At 47.9% G+C, this 22,126-nt stretch overlaps 1 protein-coding gene across 4 annotated transcripts in view; it reads left to right on the forward strand.

Moving 5' to 3' along the window:
• PDE2A (phosphodiesterase 2A) overlaps positions 1-22,126 on the forward strand; it is a 456,573-nt gene that overhangs the window by 382,018 nt on the left and 52,429 nt on the right. For all 4 annotated transcript variants that reach the window (XM_072133790.1, XM_072133792.1, XM_072133791.1 and 1 more), the window contains 3 exons: positions 9,050-9,118; positions 12,594-12,721; positions 20,968-21,079. In XM_072133790.1, coding sequence (XP_071989891.1) covers positions 9,050-9,118; positions 12,594-12,721; positions 20,968-21,079 — 309 coding nt within the window. The remainder of the gene's footprint in view (positions 1-9,049; positions 9,119-12,593; positions 12,722-20,967; positions 21,080-22,126) is intronic.

Consider the following 22,126-nt stretch of genomic DNA (forward strand, 5'->3'; position numbering starts at 1 on the left):
CTGTACTCAGAGAGATATCACTGTGTTATCTGTGGTGTTACATAGGACTGCAGGACACATCTACTACATGATCTGTACTCAGAGATATCACTGTGTTATCTGTGGTGTTACATAGGACTGCAGGACACATATACTACATGGTCTGTACTCAGAGATATCACTGTGTTATCTGTGGTGTTACATAGGACTGCAGGACACATCTACTACATGATCTGTACTCAGAGATATCACTGTGTTATCTGTGGTGTTACATAGGACTGCAGGACATATACTACATGATCTGTACTCAGAGATATCACTGTGTTATCTGTGGTGTTACATAGGACTGCAGGGCACATCTACTACATGATCTGTACTCAGAGATATCACTGTGTTATCTGTGGTGTTACATAGGACTGCAGGACACATCTACTACATGATATGTACTCAGAGATATCACTGTGTTATCTGTGTGTTACATAGGACTGCAGGTCACATCTACTACATGATCTGTACTCAGAGATATCACTGTGTTATCTGTGGTGTTACATAGGACTGCAGGGCACATCTACTACATGATCTGTACTCAGAGATATCACTGTGTTATCTGTGGTGTTACATAGGACTGCAGGACACATCTACTACATGATCTGTACTCAGAGATATCACTGTGTTATCTGTGTGTTACATAGGACTGCAGGTCACATCTACTACATGATCTGTACTCAGAGATATCACTGTGTTATCTGCGGTGTTACATAGGACTGCAGGACACATCTACTACATGATCAGTACTCAGAGAGATATCACTGTGTTATCTGTGGTGTTACATAGGACTGCAGGACACATCTACTACATGATCTGTACTCAGAGAGATATCACTGTGTTATCTGTGGTGTTACATAGGACTGCAGGGCACATCTACTACATGATCTGTACTCAGAGATATCACTGTGTTATCTGTGGTGTTACATAGGACTGCAGGACACATCTACTACATGATCTGTACTGAGAGATATCACTGTGTTATCTGTGGTGTTACATAGGACTGCAGGTCACATCTACTACATGATCTGTACTCAGAGATATCACTGTGTTATCTGTGGTGTTACATAGGACTGCAGGACACATCTACTACATGATCTGTACTCAGAGATATCACTGTGTTATCTGTGGTGTTACATAGGACTGCAGGACACATCTACTACATGATCTGTACTCAGAGATATCACTGTGTTATCTGTGGTGTTACATAGGACTGCAGGACACATCTACTACATGATCTGTACTCAGAGAGATATCACTGTGTTATCTGTGGTGTTACATAGGACTGCAGGACACATCTACTACATGATCTGTACTCAGAGATATCACTGTGTTATATGTGGTGTTACATAGGACTGCAGGACACATCTACTACATAATCTGTACTCAGAGATATCACTGTGTTATCTGTGGTGTTACATAGGACTGCAGGGCACATCTACTACATGATCTGTACTCAGAGAGATATCACTGTGTTATCTGTGGTGTTACATAGGACTGCAGGACACATCTACTACATGATCTGTACTCAGAGATATCACTGTGTTATCTGTGGTGTTACATAGGACTGCAGGACACATCTACTACATGATCTGTACTCAGAGATATCACTGTGTTATCTGTGGTGTTACATAGGACTGCAGGACACATCTACTACATGATCTGTACTCAGAGAGATATCACTGTGTTATCTGTGGTGTTACATAGGACTGCAGGATACATCTACTACGTGATCTGTACTCAGAGATATCACTGTGTTATCTGTGGTGTTACATAGGACTGCAGGACACATCTACTACATGATCTGTACTCAGAGAGATATCACTGTGTTATCTGTGGTGTGACATAGGACTGCAGGACACATCTACTACATGATCTGTACTCAGAGAGATATCACTGTGTTATCTGTGGTGTTACATAGGACTGCAGGACACATCTACTACATGATCTGTACTCATAGATATCACTGTGTTATCTGTGGTGTTACATAGGACTGCAGGACACATCTACTACATGATCTGTACTCAGAGATATCACTGTGTTATCTGTGGTGTTACATAGGACTGCAGGACACATCTACTACATGATCTGTACTCAGTGATATCACTGTGTTATCTGTGGTGTGACATAGGACTGCAGGACACATCTACTACATGATCTGTACTCAGAGAGATATCACTGTGTTATTTGTGGTGTTACATAGGACTGCAGGACACATCTACTACATGATCTGTACTCAGAGAGATATCACTGTGTTATCTGTGGTGTTACATAGGACTGCAGGACACATCTACTACATGATCTGTACTCAGAGAGATATCACTGTGTTATCTGTGGTGTTACATAGGACTGCAGGGCACATCTACTACATGATCTGTACTCAGAGAGATATCACTGTGTTATCTGTGGTGTTACATAGGACTGCAGGTCACATCTACTACATGGTCTGTACTCAGAGATATCACTGTGTTATCTGTGGTGTTACATAGGACTGCAGGTCACATCTACTACATGATCTGTACTCAGAGATATCACTGTGTTATCTGTGGTGTTACATAGGACTGCAGGTCACATCTACTACATGATCTGTACTCAGAGATATCACTGTGTTATCTGTGGTGTTACATAGGACTGCAGGACACATCTACTACCTGATCTGTACTGAGAGATATCACTGTGTTATCTGTGGTGATACATAGGACTGCAGGTCACATCTACTACATGATCTGTACTCAGAGAGATATCACTGTGTTATCTGTGGTGTTACATAGGACTGCAGGACACATCTACTACATGATCTGTACTCAGAGATATCACTGTGTTATCTGTGGTGTTACATAGGACTGCAGGACACATCTACTACATGATCTGTACTCAGAGATATCACTGTGTTATCTGTGGTGTTACATAGGACTGCAGGTCACATCTACTACATGATCTGTACTCAGAGATATCACTGTGTTATCTGTGCTGTTACATAGGACTGCAGGTTACATCTACTACATGATCTGTACTCAGAGATATCACTGTGTTATCTGTGGTGTTACATAGGACTGCAGGACACATCTACTACATGATCTGTACTCAGAGATATATCACTGTGTTATCTGTGGTGTTACATAGGACTGCAGGTCACATCTACTACATGGTCTGTACTCAGAGATATCACTGTGTTATTTGTGGTGTTACATAGGACCAGGGCCGGTTCTAGACAAAGTGGGGCCCTGGGCAAAACTAAAAGTGGGGCCCCAAAATTAAACTATTTTATGACCAGTCACAGTCAGCAAGAGGCTCCCTTTAGTATGGTAAAACAAACTGTAATTTTGGAGAATTTTATAGGAGATAGATAGCTGATAGGAAGATTGATGGGCAGCACGGTGGCTCAGTGGTTAGCACTACAGCCTTGCAGCGCTGGTCAACATCTGCAAAGAGTTTGTATGTTCTCTCTGTGTCTGCGTGGGTTTCCTCTGGGTCCTCCGGTTTCCTCCCACACTCCAAAAAATTACTGGTAGGCTGATTAGACTTGTGAGGCCCATTGGGAAGAGGGACCGATATTTTCTGAAAGCAGACACTTGCCCCATTTTCAAAATAGCATCAAAGAGTTTATAGACATAGGCGCCTTCATGCAACTTTGATTCGAAATGAAACATTTTACAAAAAAATACTTAAAATTTCACTTTGATGGCAAAAAATGTGCTCCAGACAGAAACTATTTACCTTCACATCTCCTAAATGTAATAGATGGACATGTGTAGAGTTCACAAATGTCCCATATTGATCTGTTCACATAAATAAATCATCATAATATCACTAAAACTGTAATAACTAGATATCTGCTTTTCAGCTAGAAAGTTCACACAAATCTATCATTGTATGTTCCTTACACAATGGTCACCCAAATAAATAACTATATATCCATAAACCTCTCTAATGAGATAATAAATAAATAATAATAAAAGGATGATGGGAAATAAAAACTTTATTCCAGAACATGTGTGTGTTTTTGGTGTTACATATAACTTTATGGACATGTTCTGGTCGCGGTGTAGTCACATTAGGCGAAGAGGATTGAATGTTCATCGTATCAGTCAATTTTCCCAACAACAAAAAACTATCACAAAATAAAAGGGAATAGGAGAGAAAGTGTGTTATTAGATAGTTCTGCATAGAGAAGGGTTAAAAACATGAATATTAGTTGATATTATCCCTTCTCAGAATGTAGTAGTAACATATAAAGTGAATATTTCCATTATCTGTGAGGTGCAGCAGCTCCTGTGTGCAGCAAATGCTCCCTGCAGCCTGATGGCTAAGAATCTGGAGGGGGGGGGGGGACACTTCAGGGGGCTGTATCTCTGGCTCTGTGACACATAGAACCTTACTTCTTTTTTCCTATGAAAGAAGAGAGTCTCCTATTTTATATGAATCTAAAATTGTGTTTCTAAGCTTTAGGAAAATGGAGATATTAACTGTTGAACTGCCGTTGGGAGTGATTTTTATATATAAAAATGGCACCTGATATTCTCACTTTAAACCTGAATATCTCTGGATCCATAGCACCTAGAAACAAAATTCAAGATTCATTTGAAAGAAGAGATTCTCCCCTTTCAGGGGGCCCTGGGCAATTGCCACCTTTGCCTACCCATAGCGCCGGCCCTGCATAGGACTGCAGGTCACATCTACTACATGATCTGTACTCAGAGATATCACTGTGTTATCTGTGGTGTTACATAGGACTGCAGGTCACATCTACTACATGATCTGTACTCAGAGAGATATCACTGTGTTATCTGTGGTGTTACATAGGACTGCAGGACACATCTACTACATGATCTGTACTCAGAGAGATATCACTGTGTTATCTGTGGTGTTACATAGGACTGCAGGACACATCTACTACATGATCTGTACTCAGAGAGATATCACTGTGTTATCTGTGGTGTTACATAGGACTGCAGGACACATCTACTACATGATCTGTACTCAGAGATATCACTGTGTTATCTGTGGTGTTACATAGGACTGCAGGACACATCTACTACATGATCTGTACTCAGAGAGATATCACTGTGTTATCTGTGGTGTTACATAGGACTGCAGGACACATCTACTACATGATCTGTACTCAGAGATATCACTGTGTTATCTGTGGTGTTACATAGGACTGCAGGACACATCTACTACATGATCTGTACTCAGAGATATCACTGTGTTATCTGTGGTGTTACATAGGACTGCAGGACACATCTACTACATGATCTGTACTCAGAGATATCACTGTGTTATCTGTGGTGTTACATAGGACTGCAGGACACATCTACTACATGATCTGTACTCAGAGATATCACTGTGTTATCTGTGGTGTTACATAGGACTGCAGGACACATCTACTACATGATCTGTACTCAGAGAGATATCACTGTGTTATCTGTGGTGTTACATAGGACTGCAGGATACATCTACTACGTGATCTGTACTCAGAGATATCACTGTGTTATCTGTGGTGTTACATAGGACTGCAGGACACATCTACTACATGATCTGTACTCAGAGAGATATCACTGTGTTATCTGTGGTGTTACATAGGACTGCAGGACACATCTACTACATGATCTGTACTCAGAGAGATATCACTGTGTTATCTGTGGTGTTACATAGGACTGCAGGACACATCTACTACATGATCTGTACTCAGTGATATCACTGTGTTATCTGTGGTGTGACATAGGACTGCAGGACACATCTACTACATGATCTGTACTCAGAGATATCACTGTGTTATCTGTGGTGTTACATAGGACTGCAGGACACATCTACTACATGATCTGTACTCAGAGATATCACTGTGTTATCTGTGGTGTTACATAGGACTGCAGGACACATCTACTACATGATCTGTACTCAGAGAGATATCACTGTGTTATTTGTGGTGTTACATAGGACTGCAGGACACATCTACTACATGATCTGTACTCAGAGAGATATCACTGTGTTATCTGTGGTGTTACATAGGACTGCAGGACACATCTACTACATGATCTGTACTCAGAGAGATATCACTGTGTTATCTGTGGTGTTACATAGGACTGCAGGGCACATCTACTACATGATCTGTACTCAGAGAGATATCACTGTGTTATCTGTGGTGTTACATAGGACTGCAGGACACATCTACTACATGATCTGTACTCAGAGATATCACTGTGTTATCTGTGGTGTTACATAGGACTGCAGGACACATCTACTACCTGATCTGTACTGAGAGATATCACTGTGTTATCTGTGGTGTTACATAGGACTGCAGGACACATCTACTACATGATCTGTACTCAGAGATATCACTGTGTTATCTGTGGTGTTACATAGGACTGCAGGTCACATCTACTACATGATCTGTACTCAGAGAGATATCACTGTGTTATCTGTGGTGTTACATAGGACTGCAGGACACATCTACTACATGATCTGTACTCAGAGATATCACTGTGTTATCTGTGGTGTTACATAGGACTGCAGGACACATCTACTACATGATCTGTACTCAGAGATATCACTGTGTTATCTGTGGTGTTACATAGGACTGCAGGACGCATCTACTACATGATCTGTACTCAGAGATATCACTGTGTTATCTGTGGTGTTACATAGGACTGCAGGACACATCTACTACATGATCTGTACTCAGAGATATCACTGTGTTATCTGCGGTGTTACATAGGACTGCAGGTCACATATACTACATGATCTGTACTCAGAGATATCACTGTGTTATCTGTGGTGTTACATAGGACTGCAGGTCACATCTACTACATGATCTGTACTCAGAGATATCACTGTGTTATCTGTGGTGTTACATAGGACTGCAGGACACATCTACTACATGATCTGTACTCAGAGAGATATCACTGTGTTATTTGTGGTGTTACATAGGACTGCAGGACACATCTACTACATGATCTGTACTCAGAGAGATATCACTGTGTTATCTGTGGTGTTACATAGGACTGCAGGAGACATCTACTACATGATCTGTACTCAGAGATATCACTGTGTTATCTGTGGTGTTACATAGGACTGCAGGACACATCTACTACATGATCTGTACTCAGAGATATCACTGTGTTATCTGTGGTGTTACATAGGACTGCAGGACACATCTACTACATGATCTGTACTCAGAGATATCACCGTGTTATCTGTGGTGTTACATAGGACTGCAGGTCACATCTACTACATGATCTGTACTCAGAGATATCACTGTGTTATCTGTGGTGTTACATAGGACTGCAGGACACATCTACTACATGATCTGTACTCAGAGATATCACTGTGTTATCTGTGGTGTTACATGGGACTGCAGGACACATCTACTACATGATCTGTACTCAGAGATATCACTGTGTTATCTGTGGTGTTACATAGGACTGCAGGACACATCTACTACATGATCTGTACTCAGAGAGATCACTGTGTTATCTGTGGTGTTACATAGGACTGCAGGACACATCTACTACATGATCTGTACTCAGAGAGATATCACTGTGTTATCTGTGGTGTTACATAGGACTGCAGGTCACATCTACTACATGATCTGTACTCAGAGATATCACTGTGTTATCTGTGGTGTTACATAGGACTGCAGGACACATCTACTACATGATCTGTACTCAGAGATATCACCGTGTTATCTGTGGTGTTACATAGGACTGCAGGTCACATCTACTACATGATCTGTACTCAGAGATATCACTGTGTTATCTGTGGTGTTACATAGGACTGCAGGACACATCTACTACATGATCTGTACTCAGAGATATCACTGTGTTATCTGTGGTGTTACATGGGACTGCAGGACACATCTACTACATGATCTGTACTCAGAGATATCACTGTGTTATCTGTGGTGTTACATAGGACTGCAGGACACATCTACTACATGATCTGTACTCAGAGAGATATCACTGTGTTATCTGTGGTGTTACATAGGACTGCAGGACACATCTACTACATGATCTGTACTCAGAGATATCACTGTGTTATCTGTGGTGTTACATAGGACTGCAGGGCACATCTACTACATGATCTGTACTCAGAGATATCACTGTGTTATCTGTGGTGTTACATAGGACTGCAGGACACATCTACTACATGATCTGTACTCAGAGAGATATCACTGTGTTATCTGTGGTGTTACATAGGACTGCAGGACACATCTACTACATGATCTGTACTCAGAGATATCACTGTAGTATCTGTGGTGTTACATAGGACTGCAGGTCACATCTACTACATGATCTGTACTCAGAGATATCACTGTGTTATCTGTGGTGTTACATAGGACTGCAGGACACATCTACTACATGATCTGTACTCAGAGATATCACTGTGTTATCTGTGGTGTTACATAGGACTGCAGGACACATCTACTACATGATCTGTACTCAGAGAGATATCACTGTGTTATCTGTGGTGTTACATAGGACTGCAGGACACATCTACTACATGATCTGTACTCAGAGAGATATCACTGTGTTATCTGTGGTGTTACATAGGACTGCAGGGCACATCTACTACATGATCTGTACTCAGAGATATCACTGTGTTATCTGTGGTGTTACATAGGACTGCAGGTGACATCTACTACATGATCTGTACTCAGAGAGATATCACTGTGTTATCTGTGGTGTTACATAGGACTGCAGGACACATCTACTACATGATCTGTACTCAGAGATATCACTGTGTTATCTGTGGTGTTACATAGGACTGCAGGACACATCTACTACATGATCTGTACTCAGAGAGATATCACTGTGTTATCTGTGGTGTTACATAGGACTGCAGGACACATCTACTACATGATCTGTACTCAGAGATATCACTGTGTTATCTGTGGTGTTACATAGGACTGCAGGACACATCTACTACATGATCTGTACTCAGAGATATCACTGTGTTATCTGTGGTGTTACATAGGACTGCAGGCATTTTGTAGACTTATGATGATAAATCCTGTCATTTCTTGCAGCTGACATTTGGACATTTGGGTCAGGTTGTAGATAAGAAGAAATCCATCACTCTCCAGGACATCAGTTCGGTAAGTTATGATATAATATAAGATGCATTGGCTGTGTCTCTTGTACTGCGGCTATTGCTGACCTTGTGGATTGTGTGAACAGGGTCGGATGGATACAAATGTTGCTATGACCTGGCCACGCCCACTGCACATCTCACACTTATTTTATAATGCGGCGCTGAAATCGGGGGTCACCTGTACCCCAAATCCTCCCACACAACTTCAACAGGGAGAATTTTCATCAAGTCAGAATCCTTTAAATGTATAAACTGCAGTAAAAATAAAGAACCTTCCCGTCCTCCATCACCGCCATTCACTGGCTGACCCCTGACCCCTCGCAGCGGATGGTGGACCGCGATGTAAGTTAATATTTCCAGCAACTTACGATAAAAATATCGGCAATATGACACTTAAAAAGAAGTGAAGTTAAAGGAGACCCTGATACCGAGCCTTTAATAGCTTCATATCGACGGCTGCAGCACAGAATGATGTGACCCCCGGCAACGCTGCGAGCGGCGAGATAAGGAGCACGGAGGAGGGGGCGAAGCGCGAGCCGGGAGACGCTGAGAGAGAATTATCACCTGCTGCTCATACGTTACAGTCACAAACCCCGATATAATACCGTACCCTGTCCTGCCCCCAAGTGTCAGCGTGTCCCTGTCCTGCACCCCAAGTGTCAGCGTGTCCCTGTCCTGTCCCCCAAGTGTCAGCGTGTCCCTGTCCTGTCCCCCAAGTGTCAGCGTGTCCCTGTCCTGTCCCCCCAAGTGTCAGCGTGTCCCTGCCCTGTCCCCCCAAGTGTCAGCGTGTCCCTGTCCTGTCCCCCCATGTGTCAGCGTGTCCCTGTCCTGTCCCCCCAAGTGTCAGCGTGTCCCTGTCCTGTCCCCCCATGTGTCAGCGTGTCCCTGTCCTGTCCCCCCAAGTGTCAGCGTGTCCCTGTCCTGTCCCCCCATGTGTCAGGGTGTCCCTGTCCTGTCCCCCCAAGTGTCAGCGTGTCCCTGTCCTGTCCCCCCAAGTGTCAGCGTGTCCCTGTCCTGTCCCCCAAGTGTCAGCATGTCCCTGTCCTGTCCCCCCAAGTGTCAGCGTGTCCCTGTCCTGTCCCCCCAAGTGTCAGCGTGTCCCTTTCTTGTCCCCCCAAGTGTCAGCGTGTCCCTGTCCTGTCCCCCAAGTGTCAGTGTGTCCCTGTCCTGTCCCCCAAGTGTCAGCGTGTCCCTGTTCTGTCCCCCCAAGTGTCAGCGTGTCCCTGTCCTGTCCCCCAAGTGTCAGCGTGTCCCTGTCTTGTCCCCCAAGTGTCAGCGTGTCCCTGTCCTGTCCCCCAAGTGTCAGCGTGTCCCTGTCCTGTACCCCAAGTGTCAGCGTGTCCCTGTCCTGTCCCCCAAGTGTCAGCGTGTCCTGTCCCCCAAGTGACAGCGTGTCCCTGTCCTGTCCCTCCAAGTGTCGGCGTGTCCCTGTCCTGTCCCCCCAAGTGTCAGTGTGTCCCTGTCCTGTCCCCTAAGTGTCAGTGTGTCCCTGTCCTGTCCCCCAAGTGTCAGCGTGTCCCTGTCTTGTCCCCCAAGTGTCAGCGTGTCCCTGTCCTGTCCCCCAAGTGTCAGCGTGTCCCTGTCCTGTACCCCAAGTGTCAGCGTGTCCCTGTCCTGTCCCCCAAGTGTCAGCGTGTCCTGTCCCCCAAGTGACAGCGTGTCCCTGTCCTGTCCCTCCAAGTGTCGGCGTGTCCCTGTCCTGTCCCCCCAAGTGTCAGTGTGTCCCTGTCCTGTCCCCTAAGTGTCAGTGTGTCCCTGTCCTGTCCCCTAAGTGTCAGCGTGTCCCTACCCTGCCCCCCGCGTGTCAGCGTGTCCTAGTCCTGTCCCCCAAGTATCAGCGTGTCCCTGTCCCGTCCCCATGTGTCAGCGTGTCCCTGTCCTGTCCCCCAAGTGTCACTGGGCCCCTGTCCTGCCCCCCAAGTGTCAGCGTGTCCCTGTCCTGCCCCCCAAGTGTCAGCGTGTCCCTGTCCTGCCCCCCTAGTGTCAGCGTGTCCCTGTCCTGTCCCCCAGGTGTCAGCGTGTCCCTGTCCTGCACCCCAAGTGTCAGCGTGTCCTTGTCCTGCACCCCAATTGTCAGCGTGTCCCTGTCCTGTCCCCCCAAGTGTCAGCGTGTCCCTGTCCTGTCCCGCAAGTGTCAGCGTGTCCCTGTCCTGTCCCCCAAGTGTCAGCGTGTCCCTGTCCTGCACCCCAATTGTCAGCGTGTCCCTGTCCTGTCCCCCCAAGTGTCAGCGTGTCCCTGTCCTGTCCCCCCAAGTGTCAGCGCGTCCCTGTCCTGTCCCCCCAAGTGTCAGCGTGTCCCTGTCCTGTCCCCCCCAAGTGTCAGCGTGTCCCTGTCCTGTCCCCCCCAAGTGTCAGCGTGTCCCTGTCCTGTCTCCCCAAGTGTCAGCGTGTCCCTGTCCTGTCCCCCCCAAGTGTCAGCGTGTCCCTTTCCTGTCCCCCCAAGTGTCAGCGTGTCCCTGTCCTGTCCCCCAAGTGTCAGTGTGTCCCTGTCCTGTCCCCCCCAAGTGTCAGCGTGTCCCTGTCCTGTACCCCAAGTGTCAGCGTGTCCCTGTCCTGTCCCCCCAAGTGTCAGCGTGTCCCTGTCTTGTCCCCCAAGTGTCAGCGTGTCCCTGTCCTGTCCCCCCAGGTGTCAGCGTGTCCCTGTCCTGTCCCCCCAGGTGTCAGCGTGTCCCTGTCCTGTCCCCCCAGGTGTCAGCGTGTCCCTGTCCTGTCCCCCCCAAGTGTCAGCGTGTCCCAGTCCTGTCCCCCAAGTGTCAGTGTGTCCCAGTCCTGTCCCCCAAGTGTCAGTGTGTCCCTGTCCTGTCCCCCCCAAGTGTCAGCGTGTCCCTGTCCTGTACCCCAAGTGTCAGCGTGTCCCTGTCCTGTCCCCCCAAGTGTCAGCGTGTCCCTGTCTTGTCCCCCAAGTGTCAGCGTGTCCCTGTCCTGTCCCCCCCAAGTGTCAGCGTATCCCCGTCCTGTCCCCCAAGTGTCAGCGTGTCCCTGTCCTGTCCCCCAAGTGTCAGCGTGTCCCTGTCCTGTCCCCCCCAAGTGTCAGCGTGTCCCTGTCCTGTCCCCCCAAGTGTCAGCGTGTCCCTGTCCTGTACCCCAAGTGTCAGCGTGTCCCTGTCCTGTCCCCCCAAGTGTCAGCGTGTCCCTGTCTTGTCCCCCAAGTGTCAGCGTGTCCCTGTCCTGTCCCCCAAGTGTCCCCGAGACACCACCCACAGGAGACCAAAATGCCACACTATATCCATCATGTTTTCCATCACCCCAAATTTCCACAAATCCAAGGACCTCTCACCCTGCCTTCCCCCAGATGCCCTGACAAGACCCCACAATCCCCCTCCCCCGGATGGGTGGGCCATGTTTCCCTGCTCCTCACAAACTGGCTAACGGTCTCTCTCTGAGGCGACCGAAACTAGATAGAAACGTTCTGTATTTCTACATCTTTCAGGCTTTCGTCTTATTTTGTTTTTGTGATAATTTCTGCCTTTTTCTTGTAGGAGGAACACAAACAGCTGAATAACATGTTGGGCTTCGAGGTTCGCTCCATGCTCTGCGTCCCGGTGATCAGTCGGGCGACCTCTCAGGTGGTGGCTTTGGCCTGCGCATTCAACAAACAAGGGGGCAAGTAAGTAACAAGCCCCTCGTGCTGTGCCACTCTGTGCTGCGGGACAATTATCCATGCACCAAGTGTCCCCAAGTTTCTTAGTAATAGACCAAAACATGAGATGTCAGGAGAGGCAGAAGAAATCTAGCGCCAGGCAGGCTCTGACTCCTGTTATGCATGGGGCCTTTGTAGAAGGAAAACCTGGCGGTGGACACCCAAGGTAAAAACCAGTGACCGGTTACAACAAGTAGTCAGTCACCAAAACACTTGACATTGAGGATATGAGACACCAAGCAGTGTGGCACCAAGCCTGTAGATATTAGGGACTGTGATATTAGGGACAAGTGGTGAGCCAGCAATTGAACATCAGGATCTGGGGACACCAAGGAGTGAGACACCAATCCATTAAACATCAGGGACTCGGGACACCAAGGAGTGAGACTCCAAATCATTGAACATCAGGAACTTGGGAGACCAAGGCTCCAAATAATTGGACACCAGGACACCACATAGCCAATCAAGTGGACATCGAGAACTGGGGAAAGCAAATGGTGAGATACCAAACTATACAGCATCAGGGACTGTAGACATCAAGGAGTGAGACACCAAAGCATTGCACATCAGGGATTGGGGACACCAAGGAGTGAGACACCAAAGCATTGCACATCAGGGACTGGGGACACCAAGGAGTGAGACACCAAAGCATTGCACATCAGGGTCTGGGGACACCAAGGAGTGAGACACCAAAGCATTGCACATCAGGGATTGGGGACACCAAGGAGTGAGACACCAAAGCATTGCACATCAGGGTCTGGGGACACCAAGGAGTGAGACACCAAAGCATTGCACATCAGGGTCTGGGGACACCAAGGAGTGAGACACCAAAGCATTGCACATCAGGGTCTGGGGACACCAAGGAGTGAGACACCAAAGCATTGCACAGCAGGGATTGGGGACACCAAGAAATGAGACACCAAAGCATTGCACATCAGGGACTGGGGACACCAAGGAGTGAGACACCAAAGCATTGCACATCAGGGATTGGGGACACCAAGGAGTGAGACACCAAAGCATTGCACAGCAGGGATTGGGGACACCAAGAAATGAGACACCAAAGCATTGCACATCAGGGACTGGGGACACCAAGGAGTGAGACACCAAAGCATTGCACATCAGGGATTGGGGACACCAAGGAGTGAGACACCAAAGCATTGCACATCAGGGATTGGGGACACCAAGGAGTGAGACACCAAAGCATTGCACATCAGGGACTGGGGACACCAAGGAGTGAGACACCAAAGCATTGCACATCAGGGTCTGGGGACACCAAGGAGTGAGACACCAAAGCATTGCACATCAGGGTCTGGGGACACCAAGGAGTGAGACACCAAAGCATTGCACATCAGGGTCTGGGGACACCAAGGAGTGAGACACCAAAGCATTGCACAGCAGGGATTGGGGACACCAAGAAATGAGACACCAAAGCATTGCACATCAGGGACTGGGGACACCAAGGAGTGAGACACCAAAGCATTGCACATCAGGGATTGGGGACACCAAGGAGTGAGACACCAAAGCATTGCACATCAGGGATTGGGGACACCAAGGAGTGAGACACCAAAGCATTGCACATCAGGGATTGGGGACACCAAGGAGTGAGACACCAAAGCATTGCACATCAGGGATTGGGGACACCAAGGAGTGAGACACCAAAGCATTGCACATCAGGGATTGGGGACACCAAGGAGTGAGACACCAAAGCATTGCACATCAGGGATTGGGGACACCAAGGAGTGAGACACCAAAGCATTGCACATCAGGGATTGGGGACACCAAGGAGTGAGACACCAAAGCATTGCACATCAGGGATTGGGGACACCAAGGAGTGAGACACCAAAGCATTGCACATCAGGGATTGGGGACACCAAGGAGTGAGACACCAAAGCATTGCACATCAGGGATTGGGGACACCAAGGAGTGAGACACCAAAGCATTGCACATCAGGGATTGGGGACACCAAGGAGTGAGACACCAAAGCATTGCACATCAGGGTCTGGGGACACCAAGGAGTGAGACACCAAAGCATTGCACATCAGGGACTGGGGACACCAAGGAGTGAGACACCAAAGCATTGCACATCAGGGACTGGGGACACCAAGGAGTGAGACACCAAAGCATTGCACATCAGGGTCTGGGGACACCAAGGAATGAGACACCAAAGCATTGCACATCAGGGATTGGGGACACCAAGGAGTGAGACACCAAAGCATTGCACATCAGGGTCTGGGGACACCAAGGAATGAGACACCAAAGCATTGCACATCAGGGATTGGGGACACCAAGGAGTGAGACACCAAAGCATTGCACATCAGGGATTGGGGACACCAAGGAATGAGACACCAAAGCATTGCACATCAGGGTCTGGGGACACCAAGGAATGAGACACCAAAGCATTGCACATCAGGGATTGGGGACACCAAGGAGTGAGACACCAAAGCATTGCACATCAGGGACTGGGGACACCAAGGAGTGAGACACCAAAGCATTGCACATCAGGGATTGGGGACACCAAGGAGTGAGACACCAAAGCATTGCACATCAGGGTCTGGGGACACCAAGGAGTGAGACACCAAAGCATTGCACATCAGGGATTGGGGACACCAAGGAGTGAGACACCAAAGCATTGCACATCAGGGTCTGGGGACACCAAGGAGTGAGACACCAAAGCATTGCACATCAGGGATTGGGGACACCAAGGAGTGAGACACCAAAGCATTGCACATCAGGGATTGGGGACACCAAGGAATGAGACACCAAAGCATTGCACATCAGGGTCTGGGGACACCAAGGAATGAGACACCAAAGCATTGCACATCAGGGACTCGGGACACCAAGGAGTGAGACATCAAAGCATTGCACATCAGGGATTGGGGACACCAAGAGATGAGACACCAAAGCATTGCACATCAGGGACTGGGGACACCAAGGAATGAGACACCAAAGCATTGCACATCAGGGACTGGGGACACCAAGGAGTGAGACACCAAAGCATTGCACATCAGGGACTGGGGACACCAAGGAATGAGACACCAAAGCATTGCACATCAGGGACTGGGGACACCAAGGAGTGAGACACCAAAGCATTGCACATCAGGGATTGGGGACACCAAGGAGTGAGACACCAAAGCATTGCACATCAGGGTCTGGGGACACCAAGGAGTGAGACACCAAAACATTGCACATCAGGGATTGGGGACACCAAGGAGTAAGACACCAAAGCATTGCACATCAGGGACTGGGGACACCAAGGAGTGAGACACCAAAACATTGCAAATCAAGGTCTGGGGACACCAAGGAGTGAGACACCAAAGCATTGCACATCAGGGACTGGGGACACCAAGGAGTGAGACACCAAAGCATTGCACATCAGGGATTGGGGACACCAAGGAATGAGACACCAAAGCATTGCACATCAGGGTCTGGGGACACCAAGGAGTGAGACACCAAAGCATTGCACATCAGGGATTGGGGACACCAAGGAGTGAGACACCAAAACATTGCAAATCAAGGTCTGGGGGCACCAAGGAGTGACACCCCAATCCATTAAACATCAGGGACTGAGGACACCAAGGAGTGACACCCCAATCCATTAAACATCAGGGACTGAGGACACCAAGGACAAATGAGACGCCAAAGCATTGCACATAAGAGTTTGGGGACACAAAGAAATAACACAAAAACATTGCACATCAGGGACTGGGGACACCAAGGAGTGAGACACCAATCCATTAAGCATCAGGGTCTGGGGACACCAAGGAGTGAGACACCAATCCATTAAGCATCAGGGTCTGGGGACACCAAGGAGTGACAGACGAAACCATTGAACATAAGGGACTGGGGACACCAAGGAATGAGGCACCAAACAACTTGACATCAAGGACTTGGGGACCATGTAGTTAGATGCCAATCACTTGGAAATTGATGACTGGAGACATCGGATAATGAGGCCATTGACATAATCAAAATGAGCATTGAGCAATGTGGTCAGCAGAACCCAGAAGACCAATGCCAGGAGACCAGGAGACCTCAGTACTTGGGGTGTTTTTAATCTTTGCGGTTCAGAATTATGGAGTATTTGAGTTACCTCTAGATGGACTGTTGACCATGAATGGTAGTTTTGATGGTTGCTTTAGTGGGACATATTGGTCCATAACTTCTAAGTAGACTTCAGGATCCTGACGGTGTCCTCAGAAGCCTCAGCAGACAAGATCATGACTCCGGGTTTCTGATTAGGGATTTGCATGCGCCTAATCCTTGTGGATTGGTAGAGTTGTGAGGAGATTATGGGATTTGGAGGATGAGTGGAGTTGTGGGCCGTGGAGAAGTCTTGGTGAGTCCTCCTGATCATCTGAAGACGTCTCCTGGGTGTCAGACATCGTTAGGAGAAGCAGAGAGACTGTGACTTTACATCTCGGTGGCGCGGAGCTCGGATCTCATCCCGCTTATTCCCGGGTGTAGGTAGATTTATAGCGGATTATGTCGCCATATATCAGCCTCCGGTCTAAAACCGTATCCGGCTTGTCACAGAGCTGACACTTCTTATTGAGGATCATTCTGATCCACAATCATCAAAATACAAGAATTCATCTCTTATTTGCAAGAAGTCATAAAATGCGTCAAATAATACCGCCATAGAGTCACCAGAGATCTGTGTCATGCAATATAATGTATGCAGATAATACCGTCATACGGTGCATGAAGAATTCTATTCCTTCATATAATACAACCAAATACTCCAATAATAATTCCTGTGTGGTGAAAGACCTCCATAGCTGCTTGATGCTTAAATAATGCAGCCATATGGTATCCGGACATTAGTGCACTTTATAACACTGTAAGAAATGGTAATAATACCGCCTTACAGTTCTCTAATAACTGCTCATGGCATAAATAATGCCGCCATATGGTATCCAGACACTAGTCCCATATAATATACACATAATAGCGCTATACTATATAGTAATAATACCGCCATACAGTTCTCTAATAACTGCTCATGGCATAAATAATGCCGCCATATGGTATCCAGACACTAGTCCCATATAATATACACATAATAGCGCTATACTATATAGTAATAATACCGCCATACAGTTCTCTAATAACTGCTCATGGCATAAATAATGCAGCCATATGGTATCCGGACATTAGTGCACTTTATAACACTGTAAGAAATGGTAATAATACCGCCTTATAGTTCTCTAATCACTGCTGAGTGCATAAATAATGCCGCCATATGGTATCCAGACACTAGTGCCATATAATATACACATAATAGCGCTATACTATATAGTAATAATACCGCCATACAGTTCTCTAATAACTGCTCATGGCATAAATAATGCCGCCATATGGTATCCAGACATTAGTGCCATACAGTGCACATAATAGCGCTATACCATATAGTAGTAATTCCGCCTTACCTTCTCTAATAACTGCTGAGTGCATAAAAAATGCCGCCATATGGTATCCAGACACTAGTGCCTTATAATACACCCAAAATAGTGCTATAGAGAGTGCTGGGCCCTGTATTCCACCAGGTAGTGCCCGGTATAATACCGCCCCGGTGCCGGGCAGTGCCCGCTCTCTGTCTTCCCGGCAGTCGGACATTGGTGCGGTGCTGACCTTTCCTATAAGTGAATCTCATCCGAGGAGACGCTGTAATTGTAGGATAAATGTGTCTGTATCCGTGGCCTCCGGAAGGTCGCTCCGTCCTCCTGATGTATGGGCCGGCAGCAGATGGTGGTGATACCGCTACGAGGCGCCAGGAACGAGGCTTCTGGGACGTCTCACCGCCCAATACTGACATTCACCGTCACTAGTAGTGCAGCAGCTCATGGGTTACAGCTTCACATTGTGATTGTATTATACTCTAGTCACATCCAAAGCCTCAAGACTGCTACATGGGGGGGCTCTCCTGATACTAGTATAGGGGTTATGGGGGGGCTCTGCTGATACTAGTATAGAGGTTATGGGGGGGCTCTGCTGATACTAGTATAGAGGTTATGGGGGGGCTCTGCTGATACTAGTATAGGGGTTATGGGGGGGGCTCTGCTGATACTAGTATAGAGGTTATGGGGGGCTCTGCTGATACTAGTACAGGGGTTATGGGGGGCTCTGCTGATACTAGTATAGGGGTTATGGGGGGCTCTACTGATACTAGTATAGAGGTTATGGGGGGCTCTGCTGATACTAGTATAGAGGTTATGGGGGGCTCTGCTGATACTAGTATAGGGGTTATGGGGGCTCTGCTGATACTAGTATAGAGGTTATGGGGGGCTCTGCTGATACTAGTATAGAGGTTATGGGGGGGCTCTGCTGATACTAGTATAGGGGTTATGGGGGGGCTCTGCTGATACTAGTATAGGGGTTATGGGGGGGGCTCTGCTGATACTAGTATAGGGGTTATGGGGGGGCTCTGCTGATACTAGTATAGAGGTTATGGGGGCTCTGCTGATACTAGTATAGAGGTTATGGGGGGCTCTACTGATACTAGTACAGGGGTTATGGGGGGGGGCTCTGCTGATATTAATATTGGGGTTATGGGGGCTCTGCTGATACTAGTACAGAGGTTATGGGGGGCTCTGCTGATACTAATATAGGGGTTATGGGGGGCTCTGCTGATACTAGTATAGAGGTTATGGGGGGCTCTGCTGATGCTAGTATAGGGGTTATGGGGGGGCTCTGCTGATACTAGTATAGGGGTTTTGGGGGCTCTGCTGATACTAGTATAGAGGTTATGGGGGCTCTGCTGATACTAGTATAGGGGTTATGGGGGCTCTGCTGATACTAGTATAGGGGTGATGGGGGGGCTCTGCTGATACTAGTATAGGGGTTATGGGGGCTCTGCTGATACTAGTATAGGGGTGATGGGGGGGCTCTGCTGATACTAGTATAGGGGTTATGGGGGCTCTGCTGATACTAGTATAGAGGTTATGGGGGCTCTGCTGATACTAGTATAGAGGTTATGGGGGCTCTGCTGATACTAGTACAGGGGTTATGGGGGCTCTGCTGATACTAGTATAGGGGTGATGGGGGCTCTGCTGATACTAGTATAGAGGTTATGGGGGCTCTGCTGATATTAGCATAGGGGTTATGGGGGGCTCTGCTGATACTAGCATAGGGGTTATGGGGGGCTCTGCTGATACTAGTATAGGGGTTATGGGGGCTCTGCTGATACTAGTACAGGGGTTATGGGGGGCTCTGCTGATACTAGCATAGGGGTTATGGGGGGCTCTGCTGATACTAGTATAGGGGTTATGGGGGGCTCTGCTGATATTAATATAGGGGTTATGGGGGGGGCTCTGCTGATACTAGTATAGGGGTTATGGGGGGCTCTGCTGATATTAATATAGGGGTTATGGGGGGCTCTGCTGATACTAGTATAGGGGTTATGGGGGGCTCTGCTGATACTAGTATAGGGGTTATGGGGGGCTCTGCTGATACTAGTATAGAGGTTATGGGGGGCTCTGCTGATACTAGTACAGGGGTTATGGGGGGGGCTCTGCTGATACTAGTATAGGGGTTATGGGGGGCTCTGCTGATACTAGTATAGAGGTTATGGGGGGGCTCTGCTGATACTAGTATAGGGGTTATGGGGGGCTCTGCTGATACTAGTATAAGGGTTATGGGGGGCTCTGCTGATAATAGTATAGAGGTTAAGGGGGCTCTGCTGATACTAGTACAGGGGTTATGGGGGGCTCTGCTGATACTAGTATAGGGGTTATGGGGGGCTCTGCTGATACTAGTATAGGGGTTATGGGGGCTCTGCTGATACTAGTATAGGGGTTATGGGGGGGCTCTGCTGATACTAGTATAGGGGTTTTGGGGGGCTCTGCTGATACTAGTACAGGGGTTATGGGGGGCTCTTCTGATACTAGTACAGGGGTTATGGGGGGGCTCTGCTGATACTAGTATAGGGGTTATGGGGGGTCTCTGCTGATACTAGTACAGGGGTTATGGGGGGCTCTGCTGATACTAGTATAGGGGTTATGGGGGGCTCTGCTGATACTAGTATAGGGGTTATGGGGGGCTCTACTGATACTAGTATAGGGGTTATGGGGGGGCTCTGCTGATACTAGTATAGGGGTTTTGGGGGGCTCTGCTGATACTAGTACAGGGGTTATGGGGGGCTCTGCTGATACTAGTATAGGGGTTATGGGGGCGCTCTTCCTCTTTAACCCTTGCTCTCCCTGCGTCTCTTGCAGCTACACGGAGGTGGATGAGCACACGATCCAGCACTGCTTCTGCTACACGTCCACCGTCCTCACCAGCACCCTCGCCTTCCAGAAGGAGCAGAAGCTCAAGTGTGAATGTCAGGTCAGTCCCAGTCCTCACCGTGCAATGCTCTGCAGAACACATCACCAAGAGAGCAACGTCCTGCAGAGTTCTAAAGACGTCAGTGGTGTAATAGTCTGTGGGGTATTTGGAGGACAGTGCATGTTTCTGCAGTCTGCAGCATATCACAGTGTCAGGCAGCAGAGGGTGCGATGTTCTGCAGCTCTCCGGCTTCCAGCTGCCGCTCTCTCACTTCTGATGAATTCTCCTCATTTTCATGTCATTAACCTACTTATTAATATGCAAAACGCCATCAGTCTTAATAAATGTTCCCAAGGGCAAAGCGGGCGCACGGCCGGACAAATCGCCCGCTGCCCCCTCATCTATCAGAAGACAATGATGGACAAGGCGGTGCCGTTACAATGTATCAGATGGTTATGCTGGGGACTGACACATTGTAACAGATCTATCAGATATGCAGTGCGACCGCTCATCCCAAATATTTGGAGCAGCCGCATGACACGGATATACAGCTCAGCCGCATGACACGGATACACAGCGCAGCCGCATGACACGGATACACGACGCAGGCGCATGACACGGATATACAGCGCAGCCGCATGACACGGATATACAGCGCAGCCGCATGACACGGATACACGACGCAGGCGCATGACACGGATATACAGCGCAGCCGCATGACACGGATATACAGCGCAGCCGCATGACACGGATACACGACGCAGGCGCATGACACGGATATACAGCGCAGCCGCATGACACGGATATACAGCGCACCCGCATGACTCGGATATACAGCGCAGCCGCATGACACGGATATACAGCGCAGCCGCATGACACGGATATACGGCGCAGCCGCATGACACGGATATACAGTGCAGCCGCATGACACGGATATACAGTTCAGCCGCATGACACGGATATACGGCGCAGGCGCATGACACGGATATACAGTGCAGCCGCATGACACGGATATACAGCGCAGCCGCATGACACGGATACACGACGCAGGCGCATGACACGGATATACAGCGCAGCCGCATGACACGGATATACAGCGCAGCCGCA

This window comes from Engystomops pustulosus, chromosome 2 (genome assembly GCF_040894005.1).
Source record: "Engystomops pustulosus chromosome 2, aEngPut4.maternal, whole genome shotgun sequence".
Classification (NCBI taxonomy): domain Eukaryota; kingdom Metazoa; phylum Chordata; class Amphibia; order Anura; family Leptodactylidae; genus Engystomops; species Engystomops pustulosus.